This window comes from Centruroides sculpturatus, unplaced genomic scaffold, assembly GCF_000671375.1.
Source record: "Centruroides sculpturatus isolate CEXI.00-Female unplaced genomic scaffold, Cexi_2.0 scaffold508, whole genome shotgun sequence".
Classification (NCBI taxonomy): Eukaryota; Metazoa; Arthropoda; class Arachnida; order Scorpiones; family Buthidae; genus Centruroides; species Centruroides sculpturatus.
In genome coordinates, this window is record NW_019384691.1 from 388607 (window position 1) to 414436 (window position 25830).

The 25830-nt window shown below is 31.6% G+C and overlaps 1 protein-coding gene across 1 annotated transcript in view; it reads right to left on the bottom strand.

Annotated features, from left to right (window-relative positions):
• Positions 1 to 309: 309 nt before the first annotated feature.
• Positions 310 to 25830, bottom strand: part of LOC111627320 (histone-lysine N-methyltransferase NSD2-like) — a 72239-nt gene continuing 46718 nt past the window's right edge. Inside the window, exons 7-21 of the mRNA XM_023370871.1 lie at positions 24094 to 24223; positions 23609 to 23998; positions 21503 to 21903; positions 17568 to 17799; positions 16975 to 17175; positions 16773 to 16868; positions 15200 to 15379; positions 11183 to 11339; positions 10895 to 11103; positions 8564 to 8667; positions 8216 to 8485; positions 7722 to 7980; positions 4536 to 4642; positions 4247 to 4439; positions 310 to 3762 (exon numbers count right to left, since the gene is read on the bottom strand). Coding sequence (XP_023226639.1) covers positions 3482 to 3762; positions 4247 to 4439; positions 4536 to 4642; positions 7722 to 7980; positions 8216 to 8485; positions 8564 to 8667; positions 10895 to 11103; positions 11183 to 11339; positions 15200 to 15379; positions 16773 to 16868; positions 16975 to 17175; positions 17568 to 17799; positions 21503 to 21903; positions 23609 to 23998; positions 24094 to 24223 — 3210 coding nt within the window. The 3' untranslated portion in view covers positions 310 to 3481. The remainder of the gene's footprint in view (positions 3763 to 4246; positions 4440 to 4535; positions 4643 to 7721; positions 7981 to 8215; positions 8486 to 8563; positions 8668 to 10894; positions 11104 to 11182; positions 11340 to 15199; positions 15380 to 16772; positions 16869 to 16974; positions 17176 to 17567; positions 17800 to 21502; positions 21904 to 23608; positions 23999 to 24093; positions 24224 to 25830) is intronic.

Below are 25830 nucleotides of genomic sequence, written 5' to 3' on the forward strand. Positions count from 1 at the left end.
GGCATCGACAAAAATTCAACCCGGGCCGACGGGTTGCAACGGAGAGAAATTTCGAAATTGGATAGGTTAAATTAAGTATGAGTTCCGAAGTAGTTCTGGCAGCGCGACCTGGCGGGCCCGTGCGGAGGTAAGTGGACTGCCGTGCTCCGGGACCAGGGTTCGAGTCCCGGCTCGGGTAAGAAATTTAATAATAATAGATATTTGTGTTTACAGGCAACAGATGACGACTTGGACCGCGTCAAGGGGGGTNGTGCTCCGGGACCAGGGTTCGAGTCCCGGCTCGGGTAAGAAATTTGGTAATAATAGATATTTGTGTTTACAGGCAACAGATGGCAACTCCGGACGATTTGGGCCGCGTCGAGGGGGGTCGCGCTTCTTCTTGAACACCGAGCGTTGGGAAAAGCGCAAAATAAGCGTTTAGGCGCGGAGCCACGTGGGCGATTATTTTGAGGGCTATATCTCGCGAAGGGTCACATTTAAGGGTATGGTTCCATTGACCTTTATGCTCGCAGCGGTTTCTACAATTGGGGGGGGGCGCAAATCGCATCATACGGATCTAGATTCTTGCCCCAAATACGGCCTTGCCGTTTTAATCTCTAATTGCTCTCTGATTTTCAAGTGGAATTCTATTTAAGCCCACTTTTTATTCTTTCTTCAGCATGTTTTTATCGTTTCCCAGCTATTTTGGAGTGTATTTTGTCCGACACTTGTTTCATGATGTTCTTGGTGTTTTGATTATAAGTGAACTTGGACATTTTAAACTGATTTGTTTGGGTTCTTATTATATTGCCTCTTTCATATTTTCTAATTAGTCCTTCTATTGTACTCTTTTTATATGTTTCTTTGATTCTATTAATTTCCTTCTTCCTGTCTGGTACATTAGAGCAATATGAATACGCTCTTCTAATGAGCTGCTCTCTCGTGCTTCTGAATATACCACTCCCCAACTAGAAACTGAACTAAGCATCTCCTCTTCGAACATCCTATTACAAGGCCCTGGAGCCGTTACAAATCTGGTAAGTACATCGTAGTGTGTTGATAAAGCATGATAATGTGAAAAATGTATCTGTAATCTTTATCTACAATTCAGTCTCTACGGGGTGACACAATGAGATCTCGTACCACCTCAAAATCTTCCTAGGGCAGCCTCTGGTTCGGCCCGTGGAAAAAGTTCTTTCCAATTCGGCCCGGGGGCAAAAACTGTTTGCCACCCGATCTAGCCACGTTACTTTTTGAACATTTTTTTCCCTTTTGGATAACGTGGAACAGATTCCTTTTCCACCCGGCAGGAGGGAAATCACGACCCTTCTTTATCCTCCTGCAAGGAGGTAAGATGGCGATGTTGCAAAACTCTCTTAAGAACCCTCGACACGTGGGACATTGGTGGACTCTTCTCTTACAGCTGGAATAGATCGGGTGTCCAAACATGCACTGATAGATGGGAGACGGGTTCTCGTAGCACACCGGGCATTCTAATAACGATGTTAAAGCTGGGTCGGCCCACCAGTAACCAAGCGGTCTTCGTACCCTGAACACTAGGAATTCGGTCGTGGGTTCGCGCCTCGCTCGGACGGGCTGGCCACGTGGAGTTTTCCGGGTTTTCTCCACATATGTAACGCCTAAATAGGGGCCAGTTTTCCTTAAAAAGACCTCCGGGAAGGCCTCTCCCATAGGCAGATCGCCCAAATGTTGCATTGCCATAAGTTAACAAACAATTGGCACAATTTTATTGATCAAGTAGACACTTTTTCATACCATCCGAGTATTGCAATAAACGTGACAACGGTAAGCTGAAATAACAAAGATTAAAACCAATAGTTTTATATTGTAGTATTCGATTTATATTACGCAATGGCTTATCACACATCTTAACACATTTTAAAAATTCTCTATTCTTCTACTGTACACAATTTAAAGAATTTTTAAAATGAAACCCTCCGAACCCAGTCAAAACGGCAAAAAAATTCCGTGGACATTTGTGTCGACATGTATTTCGCTTAATATGCAACGACGGGGATGAAGATGAAACGATATTTGGCACAGTAGCTTGTATATAAAGGGCATGATACTAATAAATTTGGGTGATGACAAGTCGAGGGAAGGGGATAGAGGGTGGGTCACGTGTCATATCTCGCTCGGGATTGGGCTTAACGAAGATTTTTTTCGTTAGCATTTACACATCTTTATAAAACTCATCTCTACCCTCAAAACTGTCATTTGTTATTTTACAATTAAAGTTTTCGTAACAAAATCTTATAACGGCCGGGAAAGTTTCGCAACTCGTAATTTTTTTTCAATTTACGTTTCGTTAAGATTTTTTTTTTTTTAATTTAAAAATTGATTCTTCATGTTAAATAAGTACTTCGGGATTGTACTTACAATTTAAACGAGAATTATCAAAAGAATAATATCTACAGAAATGGTTGTCGTTTATTCTAACAAATAATTATTTAACAAACATTCGTTTATTGTTTAAACGCGTGAAATTTCGAGGTGAGGGAACTTTATATAAAGTTCATTAGAATTTTTATTCTGTCAAGACACTTTTACAATATAATAAATATTCTTACTTATTAAAATTTTAAAGAGAATAAACAATATTCTATCTCTTTTATTTATCTTACAGATAGAAATTTTATCGGGTATTTTTTTCTTTCTTTTTATTTTTTTTTATAAATCAAAATCTCATATCAATGAAGGAAATATTCAAACTCAATAAATACCAGACGCATAAACGGTCGTGGACATATATATATATATATATATATTTTTTTTGTTTTGGTCCTTCTTATACAATTTCACAAAACACGTTACACAAGAGACGGGAGAAGAAAAAAACAATCACTTCCTTATAATACTCGTGTGTAAAAAGAGGTTACGGCCATCTTACAAAATATGACGGTCACGTGCGAAATCTACCGGCGGATTTCGACGAATTATTTACACTTCCGTAGAAAAAAAAAACGGCCACATGTATCAATATATACGCATTGCACTTTTGTTTTGCATGCCCGTCGCGCGACTAATTACTTCCCACAAAAAAATTAAAAGAAAATAATGAAAAACGAGAAATATACAATATATTTTATTTATGGTTATTATTATTATTATTTTGCATATTTTATCTGTATTTTCGACCGGGTAATCAAATCGAGAACTTAACAACACTTATAAATTACGTAACGCTACAGTGGAAACACGTTTTTTTCCCCCCCTAAAGACGGGTGGACACTTCGGAAAAAACGATAACGAAATTAAAGGTGGAAAATTTGCGGCGGGTGGGCAAAACGGGAAGAAGAGGGAAAATACTTTTTCTGTGGTAAAAAAAAAAGTAAGTTGTATTCTTAAAATATTTCTTCTTTCCCCCCACCCGATAAAATTGTACCCTGGTTCGTCGCGCCGTTTTGATGCGTAATTATCAAAATTGACGATCGCCGGAACGACTTTCAGTTGTGTGGAAGAGGATGGTGGCGGTCTGTGATTACGATTCCGGATGATCGACGTTGTTGGTTTGGCGGTGGCCGTCCTCCAGAAGTAACACCGAACAATTAGTCTTTTCGTTTTCGTCCGGGCTTCGGTCTTGCGGGTCGGCCGAAGCGTTTTCTTTGTGTTCGTGTTCGTGGCAGACGAAGTGGTCCCCCTTTTTGTTAATGTTGACTTTGGTGCCGTGGTCTTTGCAGAAGGAATTCGGACACTCCGAGCACATGACGACGGAAGACTTGCCACATTCGTCGCAGTGGTGCCACGGGCATTCCCAGCGACCTGTGCGGCGGGCAATTACTTTTGAGTCGTTAAAACCATGACGATAAGTGAAGCGTGCAATGCCATTACGTTTTATCGAAGAATTCGAAACGCAATGTTTTCTGCTGCAAAAACAAATATCGTGGCCGCGGTGGCCTATTTTCAAATCGAATTTATGCGAAGCCGTGATGTTTAAAGCTCCGGAGTGCAAGTAACCCGACTTTTGGCGCTTAAAACGTTATGGCCTATATTTACGTCATTTCGATATTCCAGAGAATTTGTAATCCAGCAAATTTTTTTACCATTTTATTGTAAAAATTAAAACCAATTGGTTCGCTAGAAAAAGTGTTTTTTTTTTTACCTCTCCCGAAAAGTTTTTTGGCATCTACGACATTATGGCACTGCATGCTTCGAATAACTTTCACTTATTTATAATTTATTTTGTATACTAGTACTTTCTATATATTAACAGGACTTATTAAACTTTCACTTATGCTTTACTTACCGTAAGGTGGCTTACTTAAAGCTAGACAATTTAGATGATATGACTTGGGGCAGCTTTTTCTGTCGCACATGACCAATTCGCCTCCCTCTCCGCACCGAAAGCATTCGTCCTCGTGCTTCCTGGCCTGAGAACGCCTTTTCTTTCTCTTTCCCGCCGATTCTCTGGCCTTCTTGTCTTGAGAGGCGGCGACGGTCTGGTCAAACAGTGTTGTTCGTTAATGAGCGTCAAAAAAATAATAAAATTTTTGCCTCGGCATAAAGGGGGCAAAATACTAAACCAGCAGACTTACTTTGGGACGAACGCCGATGTAACCGCTGCAGATGGGAGCTCCGCAGGTGCACTTGGATTTTTCGTTTCCTCTACAGTCCAAGTTGTAATTGAACGTCAATTCGGTGCCTGTAAAGTCAATGATTTTAGAAAGTCTAAATTAATTTTAATTTTTAGCAGTAGTACTTAACTATGTCGAAGCATGGCATGCAAGATGCAACTTTTGTCTAAAAAGACGAGAAAAAAAATACCCGGCACATGTCAAAAAAAACATTTTAGGATTAAAATACTCTGCAACCACGAATATCCGTACTTGCAATTTGGGTGAATTACCCAAATTGTCTGTAAAAATGTTTTTTTTTTTTTTTTGCTATATCGAAACGGTATTGGTGTATGATATTTTTAATTGTAAATGACTTGTTTTAACTTCGCTTCTTCCATTATAAATAATAAAAGTGTACATTCTAATTTTACTTTTTTCAAACCGGTAAACGATAAAAAAAAATCTTGAAAATGAGTGCCAAAGATACAAGTAAATGAGCCACTAAATACTTTTTTAAATGGGGCGCATTTTTATATGCCATTAAAAGATGGGAATTTAACAAATTAAAGAAGCCATTAAATTCAATTTTTAAAACCACTTTTAATTTCGTTTTCGTGAGTTTGAATTTCATATCAATTAATTTTATTAATTTACTCTCCATTAATATTTATATTTGTCGAAATGAGGAATTTAAACAAATCTTTCAATAAGCTGCTCAACCTATAAAACAGACGTGGGCAAATGCGGCTATTGCTGAAAGTGTTAATTTCTGCTTTTTATTATTATTTTTACAATTTTATTTCCACAATTTTGTGAAAATATGTTTATTAAAAAAATTCAATATTTGTTTTATATCATATTTATATTATATAATAAAATCGCAGTACAGAATAAAAAAGTACAGAACCCACGTGTTTTGCAAAACCTACATTTCGGCTCCCACTGAACTCTTGCTTGCCCACCCTTGCTATATACGATGATAATGGCTTAAAATAACACTGTTGTAAAATACATACAAGTGTTAATCGATAAATGAAGTGTGCTACCTTAGTCTGCTCCAAAATGCAGAGATAGAAACATGTAATTTCCTCCATTTGGTAGCGAAAATCGGTAATTGAATTTTTAATATTGGAAGATTATGCACAAAGGAAGGAAACCTATTTGGTGAAACCATTGCAAACTGTCATGAGCACTGGAGATACGTTTAAGGGTAAGACTAGAAAGAACTTCCTTTTTTCTTGCATTGCCATAACAAAAGATCAAAGTAAACACACTTAACAATATGAAGCTACGGCTTTTTCTACACTTTTCTTAAAGCCCAGATTTGGCAAGGTCAGACTTCTCAAAATTAAAGTAAAAGGTTAATTGATATACAAGGCCAACACTTTCTGTCACTTACCAAAGCTCAAGACGCTATGCAAGAATAGATTGAGGAAGAACTGTTTTTCATCTACAAAATGCAAAAATGAATCAAACATTTGAAACAAGGTCTTGGTCTAAATGGTGATTACTCATATTCATTTGTCAACATAAAACAAATTTTAAAATGAATAGTATGACAGGTAGTTTTACTACCTCTTCCAATTTTATAAAAAGGGCAATCTTAGTTAGCAATTAACCCTCATACGATGAAATGGCTTTTAAAATTACAATTTTACTCAAAGATGACCGTATCGTGTTATAAAATTATAACAGGATAAAATTTGATGTATTATTTATATAAACAGTTATAACATATCTACAACATAAAATAAATTCGGGAGTAATGGCAGAATTTTTTATAGCAACGTAAAATATAACAAGTGTTTTACAATTCTAATTTGAACTTGATTATTTAAATCAAGAATACAGAGCAAGATATAATAAATTACCAAATAATTTGATACTAGACGGATACTACAAATGCCTTGCCAGGGTATACGTTGGCCAGTTGAGGGAGTTTACAAAACAAGGTGCTTGATGCGTCCACAACCATCATCATAGTGTGACCTTTCGGGTCGGCACCTCTTTAATGCCCTGTCAGGATTGACACCACCGTGTTTATCGGAACATGGAAGCGGAGACAGCAATTACTATATCACACTGCTGCGCAAGCGGTATCGTGAGTGGGCAGATGGATTTGTAATGTCAGCCAATCGAGAGACAACATGTGGAAGAGACTCGAACTACACTTAACAATTAACAAGGACTTAATTAAAAATAAATTGGATAAGATACAGAGTTCTAAAGTTGGTCGCAGAGAGAGAGAGAGTTCACATAGCGAGCACGAGTTGCATAAATACCTGGGGATAAAAGGTGATCTCCCGATGGAGCTCTCGTTGTTTGATAATAGTTCCGATGGTGATTATTTCCACTATAATATCCACTAGCACAATGATGGCACAAGGTATTCAAATGGGCTCTGGTCGACGATATTCCTCAAGTAATTGGTGCAGGTTTCCTTTGACAGAGGGACAGACGACGACTGACTTTTTTTGACTATCTCTGGCGATATTCACGGACGATATTGTCCGTGTAGAGGTTAAAAGATCGCGAGAAAGTGTCCTGTTGCCTTCAAGAAAATGTAGTGGGAAACTTTCTCAGGTAGCTACGAACAACAATTGTTATGTAACTCGAACAATATTAATATTAAAGTTTAGTTCGAATATAGGAATTTCTGCTACCTCACATCAATAACTGACGGTGGTTATAGCATAACGTTATATATACTGGAAGAAGAGATAGGACCAAAGGTCCAGATAGTGTAATTGGCAACGCATCCGCATAGTAAGTGGGAGTTGTGGGTTCAAGTCCCGCTCCTGACTGAATCTTTTCTTCCAGTAAATCTAAATTATTTAATTAAAATTAAAATTATTAATAGATAACACCTAATGCCTCCCTCTAGTATCAAATCATTTGGTAATTTATTAATATTATAGCCATTAATTAGCCCGAAAGTATATTGCAGTGGCTGGCTTTGGTAATACAATGTATTGGGTTTTAGTAGAGTCGTTTGTTTTTATATATTGTGGCATAGATAAACCACATCATATCTTCTCCCAATACTCTTATTTATTTTTTTTATTACATGTTATTAACAGAACTGCTATCTAAAACTTTCATTTAGAGAAATTCCTTAGTTTTAAAGTAAACAAATAACAATTTTTTTTAATTTGAAATTCATACCTGCAGGAATATCACAAAGAGCAAAGAGGCCCACTCGAGTATCTGCATTCACCATCCATTTCTGTGTTTCACAGTTTGGCTGACATGAATGATTCATAAAACGAGCGAGATTACCCTTAGGTCCAGCATCAATAATTCTGTCTTTGTCTAATGTGAGAAAATAGTAATTTGTGTCATTATCTTCGTGCTTCTGTTGTAGTCTACGTTCGCATTCTTCCTCGTCAATTAATTCTCCTACATATTCATTTACAAACTGTCCCTAAAAAAAAATTGTTTTGATGTTCAAAACCTATAACCATTTAAATAGTATAGATGCTGTGTATGTTGATGTATTTAAAATCACTTTATGGCTGTGAGAAAAATCAACCTATTAGGATTAAAGTGATTTTAAATACATCAACTATAACCATCTAAATTTTGATATTTCAAAATGTATTAATATGTAACATTCATGAAAGATAACTATTCTGAAAAAATTAAAACAAATATTTTACCTTTTTCACATCTTCTAATGTTTTCAAACCCCAACCTCTTTTCTCTGTTTTAAAAAATGCCGCAGGTACATATTCACGTTTCTGAAATCTTTGATTTTGACACCGCTCTCCCGCCGGACAGATGTTAGGGTGGCATTCAACCATGGTCATGCGATTGAGACAGTCGGAATCTTCTCCACAGGGATTTTCCGAATTGGGATCACATTCGCATCGATTGATGTGACTCAAGTCAAATGGATGGATCTGAACTTTACCGACTGGCTTATTGGACTAAAATAGACAAATTTTACATGCTTAATTTTTGTCATTATAAATTAAATTATTGTATTGATGTACAAAACTTTCTACCTTAATAAACTTATAAGATGGTGGCTTTGATCCGTTTTCTTGCGCTTCTTTGGCCTCTTTTGCTACCTGCCAGCTTTGGAAAGCTTCATTTGCTTCTTCAACAGCTAAAAACAATTAAAATCATATAAGAAATTATATTACTAATCAAATTACAATCTGGTCAAGTTGCCACCCTACATTAAATTTAGTATGAGACAGCAACTTATTCATCTACCATTAGCCCAAATTAGATAGCATTTATGTATTTAATTACCCAAATTATGATCCAATAAGAAATTTGGCTTCCTGTTTGATTACTGATATTTTAAAAGTATATTTAAACAAGCTTGGTCAAGCTGATCTGATAGCATGCTCCACAAAAGCAAATCAAATTTAGCTTAAAATAAATTTTATAAATTCTTGGAATCAAGTAGTTGTTGTGCTTCACATGGACATGCACAATAAATGGATTGAATGGAACATAACATTTAGGTAATGAAAGTGAAGTGATTGCGCATGAGTGTGGACATCTGACAGAGACAAAAGTCCCAACATAAGCACTTCACTACTATAGTGGAGCATGCTAAAAAAGGAAAAGTAGTAAAAATTTTTGTGACTTGTAATTTTTACAATTAATTAAGTGTGATACAATCTTGATAATCTGGCCATTTGCTAGTTTGACAGGTCCAGTAATCCTATATTAGTTGACTCTTGGGTATTACCAGCATTGTCGCCAAATCATAGATGAACTTCCCACATGTTCAAACCCTAGTTTCTACTAAACTCAAACACCTTCTCACTAAATGCATCATGATATCCAACTGAGCTCAAACACTTGAGTTTGTGCACAATATTAAAGATTGTTAAGGCCATCGCCATAAGTTTCTCAAAAAAGATACAGTATATAATAACACAACACCATAATAAATATTTTGAAAAATCATTTATCAAAATTTCCCACCAAAAATACTGAACCTCCCTCTGACTCAACAACACTGATTATTAGTGACAGGAATGCCTTTGGAAGATAAAACCAACTGAAGACAATTGAAAAGTATTTTAAGAAGATAGACAATTTGTGAACTCTAAAAATAGAACAACGCATGATTCACAAGATGATGTGATAAGAACATTCTACACATGTTTTTGATTAATACGATGTACTAGTGTGATGCAATAAACAAATGTTTTCTTTTTGAATGATTAAACCATTGAATTCACCTTCCAATAATCTGGTAATCTCCTTAATCTAATACTGTTCTGGTTGGACTACCAAGATTGTACAGAATAAAATATCAATAATCTTACATGGTAATTTTGTAATTTATTTTCTCAGTATAAGTAACAGTAATAGTACTTATTATTATTACTTTTACTACTATTGCACTATTTTCTTATTTATCAAATTATTCTCATGTCTTTGCAATTTTTCTAAGTTTTTGTCAGTAACTGTCTAACTGAAACGCTGAGCTTTTAAAGTTTATCCAAATATTTTGGAACTGGCATAGTTGTAAGATAACAGACATTATGGACTTTCAGCAAAATCATTTTTCACTCAACAAAATCACATATGCATCTGTTTGAGATTACCTCAAATCCTTCACAATTCATACTAGCATTCATATATGAGTACAGATTCATATTTGTACTAATGAAATTAACCAAATATATATATATATATATATAATACAAGATAGTGGAAGATGCAACAATTTAACTTTACCAAGTAGTAGCTGTGAATACATTCAAAGATAATTCAATGGAAAAGTGACTACAAATCCACATCAAATTTCTTAAAACTACCAAAAAGAAATTTACTTTTCATGCTATCAGGATAAGGACTAGAATTTTCTTCAAACTATTTAGAGAAGAGAGCAGGAAATCTTCAAAAGTAACTAGGCAATTTCTGTACTTTTTATTTTTTGACAGAAGTGCATAAAAATTACAGGGCACTATCATCTAAGATCTCAAAATGAATTGCCAAACTTGCACGCTCTGCTAAAAGTGTAAAATCGTGCTTACAATTCTCAATATGAGACGAGTGTATCATTCAGTCTTGTATTCATTTGAAAATCACTTCATTTCTAGTAAACAGTCACTTTTATGAAGAACTTTTTAAACAGAGAATAGTTTAAATAATGTTCTTATCATCAGAATATTATTATTATTTCTATTTTATTTTGCTAAAAATTAATTTAACTGACAGTAATAAAAACAAGTTGTTTGCTGGTATAATTTTGACAAAATTATACCAGCAAACATAGCTACCAACACTCAAACTTAATTTTTTTTAACCTAGTACATTAAATATCATCACAACAAATACCGTAATTGTACTAATTCCATAAGTACCTTTTTGGAATATTTTAGCCAGATTGCGATTGACAGAATGCTCTTTACTTCCTTTATCACCCTCTTGAAATAAAAATACTCTTCCTTTGTGTGTCCAATAATAATCATGTGAGCCAAAAAACTGCACTGGAAAGTCTCCAACATCATGCGACATATTCTGTATATTTAGTGGAACGTTTTTTGGATGGCATATTTTTGCCGGCCACCATCTTGTAAAACATTAAATTATTAATTTTATAACATAGAGAAAAATAATATATTATAAAGATAAATTTACATATTAATTACCTGTAACAGCCAAGTTTTACCCAAACTATATTTCCATATCTCGGATGTTTTCCTGCAACACATTCGTCGCAGTAATAACTTTCTTCGGGATGCGGTATGGCCAGGCATTCTATGTGAAATGCGGCAGGGCATGACTCACAACAAATTAAACTACCACCTAAAAAATATATACACAGCTTACATCAAATAATAATATAAATTTTTTTTCTTAAACATTAATCTGACAATGATTAAATCTGAGATTTCAAAGAAATTATATAACTTTTTTATAAACTTATAATATAAATATATATTATAACCTTATAAAAAAGTTATATAATACTATATATATATATATACATATATTATAAGCTTATTTTGTGCTTATAGATGTGTTTGAAACATTAAATGAGTGATTGTTGTTGTATTATTTAAAAGGTTGTTTTAAATAAAAGTTATTAAACTAATAAAAAAAAAAGTTATATAATTTCTTTAAAATCTCAGCTATATATATAGTAGCTGCAAAACATTAACAAAATTACATTACATTATTTGGTGAAAAGTGTAGTTAATGTTATGATATAATGTACTCATTGCCTTATGGCATTAGATACAACTTTTTATTAAAACTTGCAAGTACTTTTAATTAATAGCTTACAACTTCCAAGATTTAACTTGATTCCAATCGAATAAAATTGAATCTCAGAAGTTGTAAGCTATTTAAAGTACTTCCAATTTTGAATAAAAAGTTAAACGTTTCTAACACCATAAGACAATGAGTATGTTACATCATAATCTTACACTTCAAAAATTCTTGGACAAATAACTACAGTATTTTATTCTAAACCATTAATTGTTATGATTTAAAAAGAATCGTTATTGATAATGGACAAAACATCTTCAGTATGATATCAATACAATTGATTTCATTATAAATTTAGAACTGATTTTTCAATAGTGGATAGAATTAGACGATTTACAAAAGAAGCTTGTTTTCTTAATTCACAGTAATGACAATTTTCTGCAACTACTAATTTTTCACTGATTTGACTTAGCTGTGCCTTTGTCATATCCGAGTAAAAATTTTGGTAAAAAAATTTTTCTACTTATCACTGGCAATCAAAAAGTTATCATGGAAATTTGCCATCTTGCACATGCAATGTACAATTTTTTTTACATGATCACATGCATAGGTGATGATGATCTCCTTTGATGTCAATCACCAAAAATAACTTTCATGGAGGTCTCTCATGATTACAAGAGGTAATCGTGACCTCATTAGATGTTTGTCAGCTATACATAATGAAATGACATGGTGGTCTGCAAGTTGCTATGATCTTGAATGCTTGCCTCTATAGGTTAGCTTGAAACACTAGGACCTTCAACATATTTAAATATTTTTGCAACTCATTTTGCACCAAAAAAATACAGAAAAACCATTTTCTGGTCCTGAGAAACACCTTGCCCATCCCACTATTTATTTCCAGCTGAACTCATTTCACATTAGCCCACACTATTGTAAAGTTTGAAGGGATCCCTATGAGAAAAATCAAAGACAATGTTTTGTAAACAAAACAATGTATGGAATCAAAATTTGGCACATGCAGAAAAGACACACCACAGGACTTTTCAGAATTGCCATATTTGAGGAATGGCAACTGTGTGCAAAAAAGCAGCAGAAAATTGCAGTGTTATTCATGCAAGTAAGTTAAAAAATAAGTGCATGTGATCTTAAGTTAAATTTAATATTCCAGTCATGATTTCAAATATCTTTTGCATACTTAATTATAATTAAGGTGTGTTTCAAATTTATACGGGCACGAAAAAATTAAAGTGAAATCCAAATTTGCTGCATTAAGTGACAAATGTTTTATTAAAAATAACATGGATTTTCGTGTTTCCACACTGCAAAATAAGAATTTTAATCAACTATAACATTTTGTTGCTGAAAATAATATTTTTGAAAATCTTATACAAAAAAACTGTTACATATTTATCCGGACAGGCACTCATCTCATGACTTAAATAAAATATTGTTTAATTTCAGGCATTGAAATATGCAAATTAGCTTACATATCTAATTGTAATACAAATTCTTTATGTTGTTCAAACATTCTAAAATGGGTAGAACAAAGAATTTATCTGATCATGAAAAAGGGAAGATTAATGCCTATAAATCACAAAGCAAGTCAATAAGATAAATTGCAGTATTTATAAATCATTCAAAATCAATTGTTGGTGATTATTTATCAAAAAGATGTGGCTAGGATGTACCAAAATTCAAGACAGGTCCAAAACCCAAGCTTATACCTCGAGATTGTAGACAAATCATCAAGGTTTGCTTTACAAAACCAACATCAGTAAGAAAAATAAAACAAGAACTAGTCTTGCCTTGTAGCAGCACAGCAGTGTGGAGAGTTTTAAAAAAATCTCCAACGTTAAAATTCAGAAAAAAAGCTGTAATGCCACCACTTTCATTAAAGCACAAAAGTGACAGACTTGATTAGGCACAAAAACACATTACAGTCCAAAGAATGAATTGAGGTTTTGTTCAGTGATGAAAAACAATTCATCTTAGATAGTCCAGATGATTGAAAGTATTATTGGCACGATTTAAGAACCGAAAAACGAATATTTTCACAACGCCAAATGGGTAGGGGATCAATCATAGTGTGGGATGCGTTTAGATTCAATGGAACCACAGATTTAGCATTTATAACTCAAAGAATGAATTCAAAAAAGTATCAAGGCATGCTTGAAGATCATTTCTTGGAAGCTGGACCAAATATTTGTGAACCAAATTGGATCTTTCAACAAGACAATTCCCCTGTGCATGCCTTTAAATCAACAAAAATATGGTTTAAACGTAAAAATATTAATCTGATGACATGGCCTGCTAGAAATCCTGACCTGAATCCGATGGAAAATCTTTGGGGATGATGGTTCGTACAGTTTATGCTGATGGAAAGCAGTTTTCCACAATTCATGATTCGAAGGCAGCAATTTCAGATGCTTGGGATAAACTTAGGATTGAATTCCTTCAGAATCTAACTGAAACAATGCCTAATCGAGTATTCAATGTAATTAAGTTAAATGGTGGTTACATTGACCATTAAATTGTAAGAAAAACTTTGCAATTTGAAACCTGTCCGGATAAATATGTAACACTCTTTTTGTACAAAATTTTCAAAAATATTATTTTCAGTGACTAAATGTTAATGTTTGATTAAAATTCTTATTTTGCAGTGTGGAAACATGTAAATCCATGTTATTTTTAATAAAACATTTGTCACTTAATGCAGCAAATTTGTGTTTCACTTTAATTTTTTCGTGTCCGTATAAATTTGAAACACACCTTATTTGATATGTCAAAAAATTAATATACACACACACACACGATATTCACTTTAAAATTTATCCAAGTGTAAAACAGATCTTTTCAGCATCACACAAGTACATGCAGACAGTGCATTAGTTTCACTGCGATGTTTACAGTAAAATAAATTAATTCATTAAAGAAAGGGACATGTAACTTCTGCAAAAATAAAAAATGCAATCTTGACAAATTGTGGTGACGCATAATGCCAATGGTTTTTATAAAAGTGCCAACATCCTGCAGTCTGCTAATTGATAAAGCACTACTACTACTGCTACTGCTGCTACTACTACCTCTTTATACTCACAAATGCTACTATAAAATTATACTTTCACAATGGTACAAACAATACACATACTCATGCAATGCCAGAAATATATCTTTTGCATCCAGACAAATGATAAAGCAAACATCCCATATAACTCATATACAAGTACTTGCTCTTCAAACTGTCAATGAAAAGTTCAAACAAAATAAAATCCAATCAAATTATACATTACATTTCTTTATCATATTCTTTGACATAAAACCAATAAGAAAACAAACTGTCCAAACCAATCAAATTTAACCATAGATCATTTTAAGGCATCTTAAATAAATTTATTATTATTTATGAACTGAGTAGAGATAAATATTTGTTAAAATTAACATATAATACATACCTATTGAGCAAATAAAGCACCAGCTAGCATTTATACGTGACTGATATTGCTTTCCTTTCTTTGGTTGAAAATGATTTGCACATATAATTTGTGTTGAATTGATGTAAACAGAACCGGCAGATATGCAGTTATCTCCAGAGTGATATGCAACAGGACATCGTATACATCGTATTAAACGAGCTGAAATTTAAATTATTATTTTGTAATGGCTACATAATTAAGAAAATATATTACTATCATATTTTTCACAAAATTTTTAGTAAAACACCAATTAATTGATTTATTCCCCTTTTTGATAATGTTTTATAATGATAAGTAGCTGAAAATTGTTAAATTTAGTTTTTATTAATAAATCTATTAATGTAACACAACCAAAATGACAAATTAAATTTGCAATCTTTTGACTTCTCTACCATTTACGTTTATAAATCCAAATTAAATCCAATCCAATACAGTAGAGTCCCGAAAACTTGGCCTAATGTGGACCGAAGGGTGGCCGAGTTTGTGAAAATGCCGGGTTATCGGGAATGGGGTTAAAAAAGAATAAGAGTGTGGAGTCCTCAGAAAATACTGTACTGTACTTGTATGTATTGTTTGCTTGAGAATATAACAGAGAATAAACTGCTCAAATACCCTTAAACAGAGGAAAAGTACATACTTTATGAAGGCATAGAGCCATTACTACTTGAAAATGAAAATTAATGAATACACAGTGTACAGTAATTTACGTGATAAGAGAGACCTCAGAAAAATACTTAATAAAACATAAATCTGTCTATAATGAAAATTAACTAGGGGTTTTCTCGCTCTGTCAGGGTTTGGCCTAGTTATCCGGACTGCCAGGTTATCGAGTGTCGAGTTTTCAGGATTCTACTGTATAAATAAAATAAAAAATTATCTAATTTTTGGGTTGTAAAACATTGTTCCAATTTGTTAAATAACAATTTAACATTTTTTCTGTGTGTAAGTCATATATCACTTAACACTTCTTAATATTGATATTTATTCTTGACAAATTAAAATATCGATTAAAATTTTGCCAAATTAAGCTAAGCCGAATTAACAGTATATTTTCTACTTAGTTAAGAAAATCAATTTGCTAATTGCCAGCTAAATATGGGCAGTCCTCGACTTTTGAATGACTTGCTCTTTTGTACATAGTACCTTTTTATACTCTTAAATTGCTTTTTTTTATTTGGGTTTTCCAATAGTTTTAGCTTACATAACAAAATCACTCTTAAAACTTAACTTCCATTGTCTGTGTTCTGTTTCATCCATGCTTTATATCTATGTATCATTTTAACACTTTAAATAATGTTTTATGCATTATAACATATTCACTGTACAAAAATTAACTCTCCAATATTGGTAATATTTTTTTGGGTGTTTGATAATTATCGTTTATACTTTTAGGAATGCATCATACATGAAAGTCGAAGATTTGCCCATATTCAAAACATAAGTACATAATAAACGGATGTTTAGGGAAAATATCAAATAATTTTAAAACAAAAATTGACATAGATATTTATAAACCTATTTTATAATCTAATTCGCTTGTAAACTTTAATACCTTTATTACATTCTATCAATGAGTTACAAGATCTTAAAATGTTTAGCATGTTTTTTCTATTGGACAAACAGTTTTGACTTCTAATAGACCATTTTTCTGTTAAATGAATTAATGAATGAGCAAATTTATTACAACTTTTCTCTTTAATAAAGTATAAATTTATACATTTTTATGTTTAGCTATTTTGCAAATTATTACTTACTTCTCTGTCTATATATTTTAGAATTTTCAGCACAACATGTGAGACAAGAATGAAGAGGACAAGTTAAAGACTGTCCTTCCAACTTTGAAGTCAGTGGGTATTTCTTCATGCATTCTTCATGATAATATTTCCCACAGTGATTGGAAGAACATTTGATTGTGGTTCCATTATCTTTTTTACACGAAAAACATGTATGTTTACCTAAAATACAATATTTTTTTAATTAAAACAAACTGAAAAATTATTATACAAAAACAATACAGGTTAAATCAAAAATTATTCATTTATAGATAATAAATTTTATCTTGTACTTTCTACAGGAACAGAGACTGTTCCGTTACTTCATTCATAAGATAATTTGAATAAAATTTATTTGTATCATAAATATAAATTAAATACATAGGCAATGAACAGGTTAGATCTAAAAATTAAATTATAGTACATTGTAACTATCAATATATTAATAGTTTATTGAGGTTTACAATATGATTATGTCCTAAAAACCCAAGTCATTTATGCAACAAAATATCAAATAAATCTGTAATCAATAATTATTAAAGTTCAAATTATCCAATATAGATGATGTTACATACCTGTGATACATTCATCACATTGGAAATTGGAAGGAAGCTGAGTTAAACCTAAGCAAGCAGGATGAAATGATTGCTGACAGGGACCTTTACAAACAATTATATCTCCTACAGTTTCACATATTTGACAAATACGTTCGTGGCGAGTTGAAATGGGTATACTAAATTCGCTACCATCTAAAGGATCTTGCAATGAAGATGACTCGCTGGGACTCAGATCGTTTGGTTCCGCTTCCTAAAATAAAAACATAAATATAAGTATTACACATTTATATGAATATAACTTAATTGCAAAAACATTTTATATATTAATAAAATCAAGCAATCCCTAAATACTAAAAATATTACAGAAATTATTTTAATAATAATAGTAAAAAATTCTAAACTGTTTTTCTTGAAATAGTTCTTTGTTGCAAAAGAATTTTTTGTAATGAACTGTCTTCATTTTTCTCTTCTGTGAGAGTTTCAAATAATTATGGGAGTGTATTTGTATACAAAAATCTCGTAAAAAAATTTATGACTTTGGGTTAATAACAGTATATAATAGTTGCAGAAAAATACAGAGAATATTATTGTTCTTATTTTTATTAATGTGATTTTAAGATTCCTGTCAATTTAATATTTAGCTTCTAACTAGATAAAAAGCATTCATCAGCAAAAAGCAATAATGGATCAAAAATACATCTGATCCAACATTGCACTTCCAATATCCAAAATCCTTGATAGAAACATTTCTATCAAAGATTTTGAAAGACTTCTCTCCTGTCTCCTGTATAAATTTTTTTTAATTGTCTCATTTTCTAGTGTAGTTGTCTATTATAGGGAGTGAGATCTTCACTCAGAAATATACAGTAACTCCATATTTTGAATCAAGGCATTTCATCTTGTGCAGTTCAGACTTATAGCCTGAAGATGTCTGATTAATATGCAGGAAAACATCTACTAATATGAGCTTTTTTACAGTTTCTGCTGGTATTTTTTGTTTTTGTGACAATAGTTTATTAAAGTGAATCAGTTTTTAATAGTCATTATTTCTAACTTTCATTAAGAATATTAGAAGTACAGTGGAACCCCCGGTTAACGACCAAATCGGTTAACAAACTTTTATTTTGCAAAAATTTTGTCTCGGATAACGAACTTAACGGCTTTTTATGTCAAATTTGTAAGCTTGCCTACTTTTAGGGGAAATCAGTTAATCATGTGTTGGTCTAGGGTCCATTCATACGTTGGTGGTGGCAGAGGAGACAAAGATGAGAAGTATTTTACAGTGAAAATCGTTTATTAGGAAGGGAAGATGTTTACATATTTAAGGTGGTTGGAAATGGCTTATCTACAGTATTTTCTCCCGGCACTGAGGCATGGCGTATCGCTGGTCCTACGATAGTGCAAGTAGATCAGTCGTAGCCCCAGAGTGGACGAGATGGGTTCGCTTGATCACAGAAGCGATGGTAGATGACAGAGCTGCAACGACTGGAGCAGTCCGCAAGACACAACGCAAATTTTAGCGGCACGACTTCAGGCTTAATCCAAATGAAGACAACACAGATTAATCGCCATAGAATTTTTAGGAAAACTGCGTTTTGACCTTGAGATTCAGGGTTTTTATAGTATTTCTTCCTTGAATCTCACCTTACAATTAGTCCTACGTCCCATTCCTCGCTCCCCGATTGTTTTCTTCTTTGTCTCCAGGTGAAAACCGAAACCAGATCAGGTCACGAGAAAGGTTTGTTCCGAGGCGTTTATTTGACACCTGTTCATCGACTCTGATCGGAGATTGTTGATAAACATATAAGCCTTTCGCTCATAATTTAGCCTATTGTTTCTGCTATCTGTCATTTTAGAACTTTAATGATCGTACACAATGTTTTTATACCCGTCAAATCGTTCTCCTTTTCGGAAAATTTAACCTAGATCGACTGTTTATGACCGCTTCTGTCAGAGTTTCATCTTTCCCACAGACATTCCACTTGATCCACCTGATCCATTACATCATTCGTTTTCATGTCACGTTTGTTTTGACAACTATAGTACAGTTTTTTCCTTACTTCTCCCTGAACTTTAGTCCGACTTAACAATAGTGTTTTCGCTTTTAACATGTGGATATTAAATTATATTGGGTTGATGCAAAAGTTTGAACCGTTTTTTTGAAAAAAAATCAAAGAAAACCCATTTTATAAATAAAATTACAAAAATACTGACAGCTAGAACGGATTAATTGTATTTGCATTAATTACTATGGGAAAAATTGCTTCAGTTAATGAACAGACTCGTGGAACGGATTACGTTCATTAATCGGGGTTCCACTGTATTAGTAAATAAAAGAAGCTATTTCTCTAATTACATTAAAAAGTTTCGTTTGACTTGGATATTCCTTACTTTAACTAATATTATTGCTTTAAAAGTTGGGGAATCATTTTGATTAGTTAATCTAAGTACATTTCTTTTATCAAAAAGAAAAAAATGTCAGTATTAACTCAACACTTTATAAGCTATCTGGAAAGTTTTCATTTAATATTTGGAATTTCAAGTAATTCTACTTTTGATAGTAATTCCTTTTGTTTACATTACATTATAATTTTGCTGCATTTTTTATTTGGTTTTCTACTTTCTCTCAAAGATTCTTTTGGCTTATTATTTTTTCTTATAATTTCTTTTTTTGTTACATTCTAGGTGATTTATCTTTAATTCAGTTAATGCCAATTTGTTTAAACTTAAAGTAGTTTTGCAGTCGTTAGATTCTAATTTTTAGATTTAAAGTTAAGGTCTTTTTAGAGATATTCTGATTCATAAAAAATCTTTTGTAATGTACAGTACTTTGGAATAATGACAGAACTATCATTAAGTGGTTTAACAAATACATGGTAGAGAATCACTGCAGAGTTATCGATTCATTTCTAGTTTAGATTAAGATTTGGGATATGCTTTTTATAATGAAAGTAAATTCTTCAATGTAAATTACAAACTTATTCAATGATCGTATGATTTTAATCTTTTTCATACTACCTGTAAATTTTTAATCTGTATACATAGATATTTTTGTCATTAAAAAAACATATTTCGAGAATTACACCTAAATGCAAAATTTCCAGCAAAAAAACACCCAAATTCAATATTTGAATGTTTTTAGCCACTACTTTATCAGCCCTCTTACTCTTTGCTGGAAATTTTGCATTTAGGTGTGATTCTCTACATGTACAGTTCCAGTTTTCTGGTAAAGTTGTTGTTTAAAAAGCATATTCTGATAAATTCATAAATCTTATAATAAATTCTACAGAACTGTGATATTACTAAACAATATTGGTTAGTGTAAATCTCTAACCAATATTATAGTCGGCAAATACTGATAATAGGAAATTGCTTTTAAGCTGTAGAGAAAAAGAAGCCAATGCAATGTAATAAAACACAGATGCAATGTAATAAAACACAATAGGAACTGCTGCAAATTATGATTTTAATTTATTTGTCCACTTTTCACCCACTGTCTAATTTAATGTTATTATTAATCATTATAAAAGAATATTGCCATTCTAATTTCAGCATACTTAGATAATATTTTCAATAATATATTTTTAAATGCATTTGCAGCATTTTTTTACAAATTCTAAAAATCAAGATAAGTTCTAACAATGAAATTTTAGCATTTATGAATACATATAATAATAACAATCTTCCATTTGATTTCAAAAATAAACTAAGTAACTTAATTTATATGGATTTAAAGTCAAGGTCTTTTTTAGAGATATTCCAATTCATAAAAAAATCTTTTGTAATGTACAAGATTAGAATCATACAGTCTTTGAATAAGTTTGTTATTTACATTTAAGAATTTACTTTTTACTTTCTATTTGACAATCACAAATATAAATGAAAAGAAAAAATACAGAACAAAGAAATCTGAAAGTGAAATTAAAATGAATATTAATTTTAAAATTATATACCTGAATCTCGGTTTTACTCAATAATGATGAACCATTTAAATCCACTACATTTTTATTTAGTTTTTTATCTTTCCCAAACTGTTCTGAAGGATTTAATGAATTTTGCTTTTCTTGCTTAAGCAATGCTTTTTTGTCACTCTTTGACTTTTTAATAGAGTCTGTAGTTTGTTTTTTCGTAAACTCTGCATTATGCGTTGGTTCTGAATTCAAAGAATTTTGCTTTGCAGGTTCTGAGGTTACTTTTGACTCTGGCACAACTTCGGATTCCGGCAACGGCTGTTTTTCAAAATCTTGAGCACTTTTATCCGTCTCCAATTCCATACTTTGTTCCTTTTCCGATTCAGAAGAGCTCTGTTTTTTAAATGCATTAATGACTTTTTCTTTTCTTTTTGTTTCACCATCTACAATAAAAAGTTAATAAATATTTTTGTAATCTCAATTGCATGCTTGTTAACAAATTAAAATCAATAATAGATATTAATGTTCTGTATAAAATGAAATTAATTGATTGTAAATGACTGTTATTACTTTCTTTCGTTGAAAATTTTACAACAACAAAAAAAGACACTTGATTATCAAATAAATACAAGCTATAATGATATGAACTACTATGCGCAGAAATAACAAAATTAACACAAAATAAGACAATTTAACACAATACAGAGAATCGATAGCAACTGTTCTTTCCACTTCCAAACTTCAAAAATAACAAATCAATAGTCTGTGATCTTCAGAAGATTAAGCCACTTAACTTTCTTATCAACTGATACTAACTACTTAAAACTTCTTCAGAATAAATACAGAAAAGATGAAAGAATGTGTATTAATTATGTGCCAGGAGAACTGTTTTTCTACTCATGTTGAAAACAGAACAATGTTCAAGCACCATTAGATTTAGAATTCAATTAAATGTATCTTGCTTCATGCTTCAGACTGAAATTTGCCATAATTTTTCTTGTAAATAAAACATGCAATAAATATTTATATCAAATAAATTACTTCTCTTTAAATTTTAAAAAGTTCTCATTGTTTTACCTAATAGTCAAATAACAATCATAAATATTTCTTCTTGTAGACTTCATCACAGTATATAATAATTATGCCAATATTTTCCAGATTTTTATAAGTAAGCACAGTAAATTAAAGATTGAATATGTTTGGTGATAAATATATAAAATATTAGTTAATTATTACTGTATATGATTATAAAAGTAATAATTAAATAAACAGCAATAATTATACTCTAGAGTTCTGCAAACTGGTTTTAATGTGGACTGAGAAGGTGACAAGTTATCGAAAATGACAAATTTTACAGACTCCTGTGTTAACAGTAGAGAGAGAAACAAAACTGTGTTAAAGTCAAATTTAACCATTATTTCTTCAGTGGAAGCATATTGCCAATCCATAAGAAGTAAGAAATTCCATTAATTGTTGCTATTGTAATACATGCAAATAACAATTAAAATAGCATTTAAACCAAAGGTTAAGACTGTTAACAACTTCATACTATAAAATGACGGTAACGAGAAAAAAATTGTTTTTATCACGATGATAAATAATCAAAACTGATTAAAACTACTATAGTTGAATAAGTATGTTTTAACTTATATGTTTTGAAACATGATAAGATTAAATGACTGATAGCAATTATCAAAATTACAATTATTTTTGAATAAATTTAAATTGTTAAGATCATTTTTGATGAAATTTGAATCAATTTTATTTATAATAAATGTATGTTTTGGTTTCTTGATTAACTTTCTTTGTTTATGTATTTTTTTTATCAATACAGCTTTTCAGCACATTATTCTCAATCATTATAATAACTTCTAATGATACTATATAGATTTTCTTGATGGATCAAAATTCATCAGAAAATATCCATCGACCCCCTTCCAGCTGAAAAATTTACTTATAAAGCATTGTCTTTTTTTAATACAAATAAATCCATTGCAATCTCTATATGGAGAAACTCAAGTTAACATCAGTATCATCAATTGACAACCATACATACAAATATTTTGACTTAACATGATAGCTGAAATAATTTAAACAGTATATATTTATAATGTATGTAAAACTAAATATTTATATTTTAAAAATTACCTTTATTATGATTCTCTCTTGTATTATTAATACTTAATCTACTGGTATATCTCGCTCTTTCTACTTCTGTCATTCTATCCCAATGTAAATGCAAATATTCCTCTAAAGCCTCTTCACTGAAATCAGGATGCTGAAGTCGGGCTATCGGTAAATGTCTATGAAGGAAAACAGAAAACTGTCCTTTGGATTTTTTCTTTCTCGAAACTTGAATTGGTTTTACTTGCTTGTGATTACTTTGAACGTTGTCTACATTATTGTTTTTAATATTTGCATGTTTTTGCCTTTTCACACTAGAGTCATTCATAAATTTAGGCGATTTCACAACCGAATCGGAATTTTTGGAAGATTTCAAATCTGGTGTCTGATATACAGACGCATTTCGATATAAATCTAATACATATAAAAAATTAAAATAAGGAAATTAGTAAATTTCTAAAAATAGATTCTTTAGTTAACACACATAATTAGAATAATAAAAGGAGAACCTTTTTTTGTGGAAGTTTTCTTTGTATTAATATATTCGAAAGTTAACTGTTGCTTCCTTTCTGTCCTTGTCATTTTAAGAGCATCTTCGGCTTCTTCCACAGCTAATAACCAAGCATCCTTTCTGTTTGACTGAAATTTAAAAAACTAAATTAATATTTGATTATGATTAATAATATATTATTTTAAAGTTCTTAGTAAAATAATTTTGTTATGCAAATATTCTTTCCAGTAATAATATTTCACCACATACATTTGTAAAATTTTTTCTGCTCTGAAAAGGCAAGTTAAAAATTTATTTTCTTGAATCATTCATTAAATGAAGCCATAAAGAAAAATCATGATTGATATATAACTAAAATAAAAACTTAGAAAAATATTTTAAAACTTGAAAAAACAATTATTTATTGTTTATTTCTATAGGGCAATGCAACACGTGGGCAATCTGATAAAGGCAGTGCCTCCTGGGAGAATCTTCTATGAGAAACTGGCCCCATTTAGTGTTACAAACATGAAAAAAACCGAGAAAATCCATATGGCCATCCCAATGGCAAGATGCAAACCCACAAGCAGATAGAGCCACTTAACACTGAACAAATGTGAAAAATGTTTAATTCAACCAATAGGACTGATTCTTTTGATTGAGTTAAAAAAATTGCCTTAAAAAGTCTGGTCTTTAAAGAAGAGAAATAATACCTATCATCAGCAGATAACAAATGGATACTTTTATCTAATTGAAAAACTTTATATTTTTACATAAGAGAACAACTTTTATAATATTAAAACAAAATTTTTGTTACATTATTATTAAAATGTTATGTCATAATAAATTATTACTAACATTTAATTAAATAAAAGTGCTAATTTGATAATATACAGTAACTGATACTGATCTGCAGAAAAATGCATGAAACCCTTCAAAATTTAAACTTTACACATTTTTGTGTGTAAGATAAGATAGAGCTTTGAACATAATTTTCAATGATAAATTTTAAATAAATACAAACACATTTCTCACTTATCAAACTTCTGTGTAATTTACCATTTACATCATTGCTTCTTGATCCTTTCTTTTCAACAACCATGAAAAATGATTATAAGAAATTGTCAACCGTAACAATAAAAATAGGCTTTGTTTTAAATTTTGCTAATTTTTTAAAACTGTCTCTTCAGTTTTGTTTATTTTCTAACTAGCAGACCCCGCCACGCATTGTTGTGGCTCAAAATGTATCTATTATAAATTTATAACACTTCCCCATGGAAAGGAAAATTTTCAAAAAATTTCTTCTTAGTGTACATTCTGTTGATGTATCCTATTAAAACGCAAAAAACCGCATCTAAAATAGTATAAATAGAAGCAGGGTTCTTTACGGTAAGCCTTAATCCTAACCACCTCCCTTCAGTGGGGGGAATTTCGACACATATATTATATAAAAACACGTGTGTATTCAAATGCAGCGTTGTGTCAAAATTTCAAAGGAATCGGTATGAACAAACAAACATTACATTTTTATTTATATAGATAGATAGAAGATGATCTGCTTTAGTTCATTTTCACAGAAAAGCATAATGCCTCACAGAAAAGCAAACTTAGGGCATTGTACTCGTAGCTGTTGGACATAAAAGCCTTAACCTAGATTATATATTTTAATTTATATGAATGTTTAACGGAATAATATACAGCCTATGTCCACCCTGAGGTTCCATTCTAAATATTGGTGAAAGAATTTTTGAAATCG